The sequence below is a fragment of the Mobula hypostoma genome, chromosome 11 (genome assembly GCF_963921235.1).
Source record: "Mobula hypostoma chromosome 11, sMobHyp1.1, whole genome shotgun sequence".
NCBI lineage: Eukaryota > Metazoa > Chordata > Chondrichthyes > Myliobatiformes > Myliobatidae > Mobula > Mobula hypostoma.
In genome coordinates, this window is record NC_086107.1 from 54,272,372 (window position 1) to 54,284,443 (window position 12,072).

General features: G+C 35.8%; 2 protein-coding genes across 2 annotated transcripts in view; one reads left to right on the forward strand and one right to left on the reverse strand.

Annotated features, from left to right (window-relative positions):
- Nucleotides 1-2,782, forward strand: part of ddb1 (damage-specific DNA binding protein 1) — a 78,005-nt gene extending 75,223 nt beyond the window's left edge. Inside the window, exons 26-27 of the mRNA XM_063062085.1 lie at nt 663-786; nt 2,646-2,782. Coding sequence (XP_062918155.1) covers nt 663-786; nt 2,646-2,729 — 208 coding nt within the window. The 3' untranslated portion in view covers nt 2,730-2,782. The remainder of the gene's footprint in view (nt 1-662; nt 787-2,645) is intronic.
- Nucleotides 2,663-12,072, reverse strand: part of LOC134353753 (galanin peptides-like) — a 39,780-nt gene continuing 30,370 nt past the window's right edge. Inside the window, exon 6 of the mRNA XM_063062089.1 lies at nt 2,663-7,065. Within this exon, the coding sequence (XP_062918159.1) occupies nt 6,977-7,065 (89 nt within the window). The 3' untranslated portion in view covers nt 2,663-6,976. The remainder of the gene's footprint in view (nt 7,066-12,072) is intronic.

The following is a 12,072-nucleotide window of genomic DNA, read 5'->3' on the forward strand; positions in this document are numbered from 1 at the left end:
TGTTGCTTCTGTATCCTTTTTAGAACAATCAGGACAGTACAAGGTACTCCAGGTGTGATCTAACCAATGTTTGATTGTTTAGCATGACCCTCTCCCCCTACTATTCTCTGAAATGATTTCTAAAAGGCTGAAGGAAATTATTGGAATGTTATTATGAACATTATCTGCATAGCCAAAAACTTATTATTAAACTGGAAGAGTCTATTGGCTGCAAATGTCATTTGAAGTGCTTTTGAATGTTTTTTAAAATCTAAATCCATTCTCAAACGGGACATATTTTTCTTCAAATCTTTTAAACAGAGTTGGAGAATGAAGTTCACATTTTGCTCCACATCAATTCTTTGAATATGAGATCTCCATCACATTCAGTACAATGCTGTCAATTTATGAATGCAACTTCAAATGTTGGTGTCCAATGGGAAAAATAAGTTTTCCGGTGATGTTTGTTAAAACTAATGCTTCATTAACAGTACAATGATTCTGATACCTCTTTGAGTCTCTGAAATTGGGAGCTGGGAATTTTAAGGTCTGAGGGATGTGTTGAGAAGAAAAAGAGAAGTTTTCTTGTTTATCTGGAGAGCAGATTCAACATGAATTTTTTATTCGCTGCATTCTGTGAACAAACTGCTTTTGAAAATCTTTGTTCCTTGACCTTTCTTTACTTGGAGATCATTTCACTCCGAAAGGAAGACTGAACCTGCTGCAGGTTTCATAGATGGAGACCTTATAGAGAGCTTCTTGGATCTTAGCCGACCTAAAATGCAGGAGGTGGCTGCAGGGTTGCAGGTAATGTATGACTATGTAACTAATTAAGTGAAGGAATTGTGTTTTAATAGCGTCGTTAAAAGTAGATTTTCTCTAGGGATTGAATTGAAAAGGGCAAGGGCATTGTACTAGATTGTGCTGACAGCTCCGTTGTATAGCAGCTCCATGGAGCTATTGACTGGATGCATTACAAGTGTGAACACGCTGCAGATTTCGGTACTTGTACACTGTGTAGAAGTAAAAAACGTACCAAATCAATCTCTTGCTACAGCCTAGAATTGCGTCCTGGTATATTCTGTACATTGCACAGAGGCCAGATAGTCTTTGTATGAAGAATCCAGCGTTGCTTATTTAGTCACTTACTTTTTGATTTCAGTGTATATTCATTTTAATTAACAACTTGATATTTAAAATTTTTTTGATTATTTAAATAATTTCAAAAATATTTCAGGAGAAAAGTGAAGGTCCTTCGATAACACAGCCTGTCACTGTGGTCTTATTGGCTCCTTTGGAATGTAATGTATTGTCCAAAGGTCTCATCATCACTCATAGCCTGATCCATGTGACAAACAGTGTGGAACTGAAGCCTAGGTCTTGGGGAGCCACAAGGCCACAAAATGTTACTGTAGCTAAACTGCTAGTTCAGGGAGGTACATGCAGGTTGCTTTATTTCACTTTTTCTGGATGTAACAAGATTATCCCACACAATTTTATCAATACAGTGAGGTAAATGGAAAATACAGAATATGCTAGTTTCTCTTGTGTCATGGCACAAAATATACAAAAATGAAATAAGTAGTAATAATGGAACATGGTTGTTTTCTAATCAGTTTACTGTTCTCCAGACCAACCTTTTTCCATTTCCCTTGGATGAGGAAAGTACTTGTGCATTTATTGCGGATTTCTAATGGAAATTATTCATGTAACTTTGGGAAAATGTTTACAGCCTGGTCATTTTAGATCAGCACAATGAATTATGATTCAAAAGTGTTAAAAATATTTTGACAGTGCATAGATTAAAACAATCTATTTGTTTAATCTCTGTGTAGCAGAATCTTTTCACCATATAATGCATTGGCAGTTTAAATTACTGCAGCTATATGTGACCAAGGACAACAATTTATGATAAAAATGTGATTTAAAATTTGTAATCCAAACTAATGGTTTGTAGTTCAGTTGAAGTGAGTATTAGACTTTGATCAAGACTTGGTGGAAGTAACTTGCAGTATTTGATGATCTTTTAAAGAATATAATATTTTGAAGTTCAGAGTTCAAGGTAAATTTATTATTAAAGTATGTGTATGTCACCAGATGCTACCCTGAAATTCGTTTTTCTTGCATGTCAAAGGCTTTCAATTACTAAGTATTGCCAAACTTACAATGGGATTCAATTCGAACACACACAAAATGCTGGAGGAACTCAGCAGGCCAGGCAGCATCTATTGAAAAAAGTACAGTCGATGTTTCAGGCCAAGACGTTGACTTCCGTAGATGCTGCCCAGCCTGCTGAGTTCCTCCAGCATTTTGTGTGTGTTGCTTTTGATTTCCAGCATCAGCAGATTTTCTCTTGTTTGTGATGGAATTTAACTCCTCTTTTAATTCCTGAGAAGATACTGCATTATTAAACCCGGACTTCCAAAGATAAAGTAATGTCAGTGAATATTTTTATTTTCCACCGCTTCTATTAAAACCCCATGAGTTTTTGTTGGAAGATTTGTTCTGACCTATGGAGCATCTTTTGCTGATTAGAGGTTTGATTTGAAATCAGCAGATAAGTTCCCTGCATTGTAGTTGGCAATTCTTATTACTGTAGCCTCAGCTTGCTAGATCAACAAAATGTTGAGCATGGTGTATTAAAAGATTGTCGTTCTTTTTTCCAGATTGATGATGGAAGTGGGATGAAAAGAGAAGCAACTGTAGATGATCTGATAAAAATTGTTGAAGAATTAACTAGAATACATTAGCCGAACACTGGAGATATGCTGTTTATCAGTGATGATGCTGGTATTATTGGAGGGTTGCAGTGAACCTTAGTACACAATTAAAAGAGCTACAGAATATTTGTGATATGAACCAATAATGTCTGGGACATAAAGTTTCTTCGCTCATAGTTGTGTTTTATTACTTTGTCCTGATCTGCTGTTGGGATGTTATTGTTCATATGGATAGGAACTGCAGGGAAACTGATTTAAAAAATCACATTTCCCATAATGTTGGGCATAAAACAAAACAAAAATTAAATTTAAAATTACCCACAAAAAGTGTGTAATTTTTTATTCTCCACCTGTCATGGCAAGATTAATATGGTACATTACACTTTTTGGAAAGGTGAAAAGACAGAAAAGCCAAGTAATGATTTTGGGACTAGCTGACTTGCTCAATTTTAGTCTAGACTCTAGAGCCAGTTGCATTGAAAATTCCTTCCTTTTTAGGTGCTGCTATCATACCATAATTGAATTTGTCTTTAATGCTGGTTTTGTTGTATCCTGAGCATTCTTTATTACTTAGCTGACAAGCTCAATTGTGTGGCTATTATTAAAATATGAATATAGTAGTACGTATTTTTCTCAAATTAGATGAAAGAACAGCACTAAAGCAGCGTAACTTTAAATTTAACCAGTTTTACCTTGACCTTGGTGTTGATCAAAACTAAAAACAATTACACTCTTATGCATTAACCAACAACATAGTACACAAAATTGTTAATTAAATTATTGCACATTTATGGCACCATATTTGGAAGCTGAACTGTGCCAAATGTGCTTATTGTCACCTCAGTGTTTCCATACTTTGACAATGATCTGGGGATCAGGAAAAGCCGTTTGAAAATTTCAATGTAATATCATATGCTGAATTTTTTTTTGTTAGTGAGATCGTGGGCTGCTTAAGAAACTACATTTGTTGATATTCATATGACTAAAATCAAGTATCAAGCTGTATCAAAGTATTTTGTAAAGAACAGCTGTGAGTGTCACTTAGTATGCTTTAAAATAATGACACATTTACAGGGTTCAAAATTACAAGAATGAAAAGGTAAGAATCTGCTGTATTACAGGCATGTATTGCACATTTAGGCATTGACTACTAATGATGCTAAGCAAGCTATGATGAATACCTGAAAGTAACAGTGACAATAGAATATAAAGTCAGAACTGCCAAATGCATGTTAATTACACAGTGTGGTAATACTAATGGAAACACATTCTGCATGCCATTTGCTTGGAGGTAAAGAATGGCAATTGGTTTACAAAGAATCAATATTACATGGTACACCCTTTCTTAAAAGAAAACCTGAACTTTTATGTTAAAAAGATAACCTAAAATTGAATACTGAAATTAAACTGAATATGCTGGTCAGATTTGTCGGTAACTCAGAATAAAACTCAGCAGAAGCATTAAGAGAAGCACTCCAAAAATGTATTCTTAACATTTTCAGTTTTGATGACCTCCCCATAATCTGGAAGCTGTTTCTATTTCATCATCATTCCAACTCTTCTAAATCAGGAGGATGAATGATGTGGCCTGCTTTGAGGGTTAATTTAATTTTAAATGATCTGATAGCTGCTGTCAATTGCATCTGGTTCTAGATCCTTTTTTGAACTTGGGCCCAAAATCTCAAAAGATAATCACTGTGAAGCCGGTATGCAGAAGAGCATAGTATGATGTTGTATGCCTGTTTCCTTTGATTTTGAGCTCCCTTCATATTACCTGGAGGAAAAAAATTAATTTTTCCCATTGTGGCTGTTTAACAAAAAGCATGTCCTTTTGTAGGTGGAATATAAAACTGCTTTATAAATAATGAACACATGTGCACAGTGCTTGAACATTTTAATGAACTTTGTTATTTTCATCAATAAATTTCTGTTTCAAAGTGTATTGTGTTATTTTTATTTGTGTCTAACGATGATATGAAAGGCTCAGTGTATGAGATATGATATGATTTGATGGCAGTGGGATGAAAGGTACAGTGGATTCTGTTTACTAGGGCCATTCGATAATTGTGGTAGCTTATTTGGGCTAACTCTTGGAACAAAAACTAATCAAGAAAATAGCTGGGATTCCTTTTGTTTATTTGGGACACTATGCCACTTAACAGGGACAGGAAACTGTTGCTGAACAGTTTCTAACTCGCGTCAGTCATATGCACTTGCATGGCCGTTAGACACTACACCGTACTTGGAGCGAACAGTTTTTCAATAGCATCAGTTGTGTGTATTTGTGTTCAAAAAGCAGGGATTTTTGCCACTGATATTTGGCAAGAAATATACAGTAAGACAAGTCAGAACTGTTTTCCTCACCGTGTTTCAAAGCATTCAGACTTGGAGATGCCAGAAACATCCTGGAGTGAAACTGAAATGATTTCTCTACTTCAACAAGTTAGGAACTATGAAGAATTTGAAAGTATCGACAATCATCTTGAATGTTCCAATGAAAATGGAGATTTGGAGGATGTAATCATTGAAAAGATTGTATGAAGGCAGTCCATTAGATATCAGGTATCTGTGCTGATTTTGTCCATTTACAATCAAAAGAACGTGATAGCATACACTGGATTAATTCCTTTGTTGACAACTGTTCAGAACTAATAGTTTCATAGCACTGTAGTGGTAGTATTGATAGCATTTTAATTTGTTCTGTTTTTTTTTATTTAAGTACATAATTTGTTACTCAGTTAAGTGGTAGTTTGTCTTGTTTTATGCCTCTTTAACTATTTCTATGAAGCTTCAGCTAATTGGGACAGCTGCTTAATTGGGCTAAAATGTACTGGTCCTGATATATCCCAGTTAACCGGAATCCACTGTACTTCTCTCTGGCATCAAAGATTGCATGTAAAATTACAGTATCTGATGGACACAGGCCCACGTCATAAGCAATTCTTTAAAAATATGAATAATGTGGGAAATGAAAAGTTGATATGGATGCAAGAATATTGGTTTGGTGCTGAGCTGAAGAACTCTGTGTGTAACCACAGTGAAAATAATGCGCTCATTGCTGAAACTGGCCAGAATGGAAATTACAATCATCCCTTGCCAATGTCGACATTTTTTAAAAAAACATAGTTTGTTTACAGTAAAATATGGAGTGATAACAGTCATTGTATGTAGAGAATTTTACATGCTTCATCATAGTTGATATGTAACTTGTGATTATAAGTATAACCTCATGTTACATGTTAATAACTGATTTTCCATGAATTGTTAACTTCAGGTTTGGCTTGGATAGAAAGAGAGTGTTAATGAATGGGGATTGCTTTGCTTTCCTCATAAGATCCAATGTAATGGATGTTGCTGTCATATCATTTCGCCAAGTTTGGAAAGCTCTTTTGTCATTGATATTTGCAGGTGCTTCATTTCTTGCAGGTACTCAAAATGCATGTAATACTGGCCTGTTGGCAAATAATCTCAAATTCAATTGTAATTTCTCCATAGTTATTATTAGCTTTGAGTTTGTCCTTTATTAACTTTATGAATTTATGAGAAATGTAAGATTTATACTGTCACCATTCAATAATAAATGATACAATTAAAGTATAATTTAAAGGATTTGCTAGAATGTTTAAAATATATTTCTGCTCATAGACGTCCATAACAATTGGATGTAATCTTCTAAATAAAAACAGATGAAATCAAGACCCTGTTTACCAAGTGACGCTGAAAATCAAAACTTGTTCCCACAAAAGTTGTTGATGCTGGGTGAAATCAGACTTCAAATATGGGAGATTAATGTTTGTAAAATAAATGTTATGAAATTGAAGACAAATTATTGTCCTGGCAAGGAATTTGCACCAGAGAGACAAGAGACAGAGTTAGGATAATGGCCAGGTGGTCAAATTGGCAGGATATTAATCTTGCAGTTCCACAAGGATCTGTGTAGTGCCATCATCTTTTCACCATGTATATAAATGGTGTTATTCATTAGTCATTTGTGAGTGTTTCTTATGAAGCACTCAATTACTATTACTGTTTCCTACTACGGTAAGTACACTCACTGGCCATTTTATTAGATATACCAGTAAACCTGCTTATTAATGCAAATATTTAATTCTTCATGTAGTAGCAACTCAATAGATAAAAACATGCAGTCATGATCAAGAGATTCAGTTGTTCAGACCAAATATCAGAATGGGGAAGAAATATGATCTAAGTGACTCTGAACATGGAATGATTGCTGGTGCCAGAAGGGGTGGTTTGAGTATACCAGAAACTGCTGATCATCTTGGATTTTCACACATAACAGCCTCTAGAGTTTGCAGAAAATGGTGTGCATAAAACACAAGGAAACGTCCATCGAGTGGCAGTTCTGTGGGAGAAAACACCTTATTAATGAGAGTTCAGAGGAGAATGGCCAGACTGGTTCAAGTCAAGTGAAATTTATTGTCATTTAGCTGCATACATGTATATAGAAGTGAGATAGTGTTTCTTTGAATCAGGGTGTATAGCACATAACACACAATAATTTATGAAGGTGAGGGTAAAATCTACAGATGAATCACACATAAATAACAAATTAAAGTGTATTAGTATTAAGTATTCTGCTGTACAGAACAGATTAACCAGTGACTCTTGAGTACAATGTGGCCAGGAGTTCAAAAGCCTAATGGCCTGGGGGAAGAAACTTTCTCATCCTGACTGCTGTCGTTGATGGTAGAAAGTCAAAAGACAATGCTGGATGGATGGGTGGGATCCTTAATACAGTACTAAGGGCCCTGCATATGCAGCACTCCTAATAAATGTCCCTAATGGATGGTAGGGAGATCCCTATGATCCTCTCAGCTATTCTCACAGTCCTGTCCTATGACAGGATAGTGACAGTAACTCAAATAACCACATATAACGACGGTGGTGTGTAGAAGAGTATCTCAATGTACAACACATCAAACCTTGAAGCAGATGGGCTACTGCAGCAGAAAACTGAACATGCACTCTGGCCACTTTATTAGGTACAGGAGGTACCTAGTAAAGTGATGATTTATTTAGTACTGGTGAGCTATTGCCTGTTGTAGATTGTAGATGTTTGGACCATGTGAACATAAAAGATGATAAACAGAAGTGATTCTGCAGATGCTGAAAATCCAGAGCAATTCACACAAAGTGCTGGAGGTGCTCAGCTGGCCAGGGAGCATCTGTGGAAGGAAATAAACAGTCAGTGGGTCAGCTGTTCATCAGCCAGCACTCATCAGGAAAGATGATATAGAGGTCAGAGTAGTGATTGACATAGGGATTGCACTTGTTTCATTCTCGTACACCTGCTGTTCTTCTTCTAATTGGTAGAGATAAAAGATTTTGTGTATTGCTATAAGAAAAGACTTGGCAATTGCTCTAGTGAGTCTTTTAAATGGTACAGACTTCCACGTTGTCCTACTGATAGAGAACTGTTTTGCCTTCAATAATGTTCAGATTCATAAGTGTTGGGCAGAACTCATCCAAGCAATTGAGGCATAACCCAGTGAGCTGGATTGCACCTTCTCATTTACAAAAATACTTGGGGAGTCAGTTCCAACAGGATGCCTAGTCTCTGATCTTTTACTTATATGCCCCATCCTGATAAGTTTCTGGTAAGTGGTGACCTACCCCAGGACAGGCATGAAAATTACAGAGGTAATAGGATGAAAGGTTGCTTATCTAGATTTCATGATGAAATAGGAATAGCATGGAAAGCAAAATAAGCGAACATGCTAAATTACAAAGATAATACTTAAAATGAATAGACAAAATCATGGCAAAGATTCCAGTACAGGCAAAGGTACAGGCATGCTTTTAAGCTCTAAACAAGCAAAATCTGATTGTTGTTAGGGTTTAAAATTAAATAGTCCATTGTAGTCTGCAGCTGAAAGTTAGCTTAAACTGGTATCAATTTTTGATTTTCTGGTGCAGGAAATTCATGGACACAAGAGTTCCCCACAATTCTTGAGGGGAAATATCAGCAAATTCCTGTGCAAATGGGATCTGAAATTGCCTTAGCTCAAAGTTCAAAGTAAATTTATTATAAAAGAACATACATGTCACTACATCCAACCTTGAGATTCTTTTTCTGCAGGCATACTTAGCAAATCTATAGAACAATAACTAAACAAGATCTGCAAACAGTAAACAAACTGTGCATATGCAGATAATAAATAATAGCAATAAATAATGAGCATGAAATAACAAAAGTCCTTATATGAGTGTAGTTAACCCCTGATGGTTCAGGGGTAGTAACTGCTCTTGAACCTGCTGGTGCGAGTCCTGAGGATCTTGCACCTTCTACTTGATGGCAGCAGTGAGAAAAGAGTGTGGTCTGTGTGATGAGGATCTTTGATAATGGTTGCTGCTTTTCATGTAAATATGCTCAATGGTTGGGAGGATTTTACCTCTGATGTACTGGGGTGAATCCACTACCTTTGAAGGATTTTCTGCTCAAAGACATTGGTGTCCCCATACAAGGCTGTAATGCAGCCAGTAAGCACATTTTCCAACACGCATCTATAGAAGTTAGCCAAAGTTTTTGATGATATGCCGAATCTCCACAGACTCCTGAGGAAGTAGAGTGTTACTGACCCTCTCCATCTCTGATCCTCCAATGATTACTGGCTCATGGACCTCTGGTTTCCCTCTCCTGCAGTCTACTCCCAGTTCCTCGGTCTTACTGACATTGAGTGAGAGGTTGTTGCTATTATTCCACTCAGCCAAATTTTCAAAACTGTAAATTAGAAGCCCCAGTTGAACACAGATTAGTAGTAGAAGTATATTTAAAAGAAGGAGAAGTAGTAGTTTCATGAGCTGTCTGCAGGATGTTGCCATTAGTTGTGTTGGTCGCTGATGCCATATTGCATGCATGATAAATTTCTATGAGTTCTGTTAGTGTTTCATGTAATAAATTTAAATGATTTAATGCAATTCAGTTTCATTATAATTAGCGTTTAATAATCATGCTAATTTTAATTAGAAATTTTGCAGAGTGTATTCCTGAGTATGTAAAGAGCAATCTTAAATACAAAGTTAAATAAGTCTAAAGGAAAAAGGAAAGTCATCAACTTTGGCTCTCTTTGGAAAAGATTCGTACTTGGTGAATACACAACAAGATGTTTGGTGAGATTGGACAAAATTTGGTTGTTTTCTCTGGAGTGGCGAAGATTGAGGGGAGATTTAATTATGATTATGAGAGGCATCAATTGAGTAAACTTTTTCCTAGTGTTGAAATATCCAATACCAGAGGGCATCCATTTAAGGCAAGAAGGAGTAATTTTAAAGGTGATGTGAGGGCCATGTTTTTTTACACAGAGAGTAATGCGTGCCTGGAATGTGCAGCCTGGAGTGATGGTAGAGGTAGATACATTAGGGACTTTTAAGAGACGTTTAGATAGGCATGTGAATGTGACAAAAATGTAAGGATATGGACAATGTGTAGGCATAAGGAATTAATAAACTCTTAGGATTCCAGCCGGGTACAGGTATCAATCCCTGAAGAAGTTTGTCATTGAAATGTTGGTTATAATTGACACCTGTACCCGGCTGGAAGCCCAAGAAGAGTTTATTCCTCATGTATGCTGGGAAAGCACTAGCTCTTTTTTCACTTAAGGGATTAGTTTAGTTGGTGATTTGATCACAAATCCATTTGGTTCGGCACAAGATTCGGTCAAAAGACCTGTTTCTGTGCTGTACTGTTCTATATTCTAATTAAAACCAAATGAGATAAAAATGTGTATAAACTGAGGGATTTGATTAAAATATTACTATGAAACAAAGCAGCTCCTGTTTTGAGAGAAGTTGCTTTTACAAGGAACAGTAACTTTTACAATTTTGAACTTTGCAGTTAGCCATTGCATTTGAATGTATTTTGGAGAAAGGGAATGTTGAATATTGTTTAATTGACAGTAAAATGTCAAATACATTTGTTTGTTGGCGAATAGCAACACAGTCCAAAATGAAAAAGGAAATTAATCGTACTGCTTGGCAAAAATTCCACAAAGCAACACTATACTTAGAGAATCTGTCTTTTTCCAAACTTTCCATTTATACATACTGGCTAACTTCATGGCTGCTATCAAACTCTAAAATTAATAGCTTATCTGAGCTTTTCGCAAATTAATGTAACAGTAATACACTGGGTCCTGTCCAAGCTCAAGAATGGGATTTCAAAGTCTTCAAACCTGTAAGTAGTAGGTAGAAGTTCTACCTCATAGCATTCAGGGAAATCGGTGATTTAAAATGAGCATCTTAAGTGGTGTGACAGAGTAGATGCAGAGTTGATCTTTCTCCCAGATTAGGGAATTTAGAACCAGGGATCAGTCTCAGAATAACAGACCAGCCATTCAGGACAGAGATAAAAAATAATTATTTTCTCCAAAAGGTTCACAGTCAAGTGCTGAGTATATTGAAGGCAGTAATTAATATCTTTTTTAACATTAAGAGAACTGAAGGATATAAGGACACTGCAGGAAAATAGTGCTGACCTAAAAGATTTATCATAGTCTTACTAAATAGCAGTCGGCATGAGAGGCCAGACAGCATGGAACTCCTATTTCTGTGTTTTTAAATGCCATTTGTTTTGGCATCCTGGTAGTTCTGGTACTTCATTAAATATTCTGGCAAATAGATATTATAGAGCCAATTTTTATTTTCCGCATTTCATCTTCATTTAAAAATTTTAAAAAGCCTTTGTATCATCCTTCCATCTTTGTTTTCACAGCCATTATTGGCTGCTTCCTTTTTATGTTGTTTCTGGAATTGTTTAAATTATCCCCAGCTAAAAATAAGTTATTTAATTTTACTCCCCTGTTTTGACTAATGTTTCTATTGCCAAATAGCTGCTGTGTTTGCTATAAAATATCAAGCAATAATATTTTGTTAAGTTATTTTATACTTTGTGCATTTATTGCAGGTGTTCATTTCACTCCTGATATGGTGTATTATCGGGGGTTGGAGGGGCAGGGAGATACTATTGATAAAGTGGCTCAATAGCTGAAAGTACCTCTTGGGTGTATAACTATTGATATATGAAATGTATTTTATTTGTTCCTGCTAACAAACTTTTTTTTGATAACTATCAGATGTACCTATACTGTACCTTAATTTTAAGAAGAATAGGTCTTCATCTTTCTTGGATGGAAAGAATGATAGTTTTTCTTCTAAAGATGCTCAATTTAATCCAGCGCTGATCACATTTATTCAACAACAGAAATATCACATCAGCATTAATATGTATTGTTCTTAGACTGGTATAGTAAATGGAAAAACTGTATTTCTGTTATACCACATACATCATTTGTGCATCATAAAAGAAACCTGGAGTTCTAAATTCAGAGATGACAGACAAAGATTTTAGTTA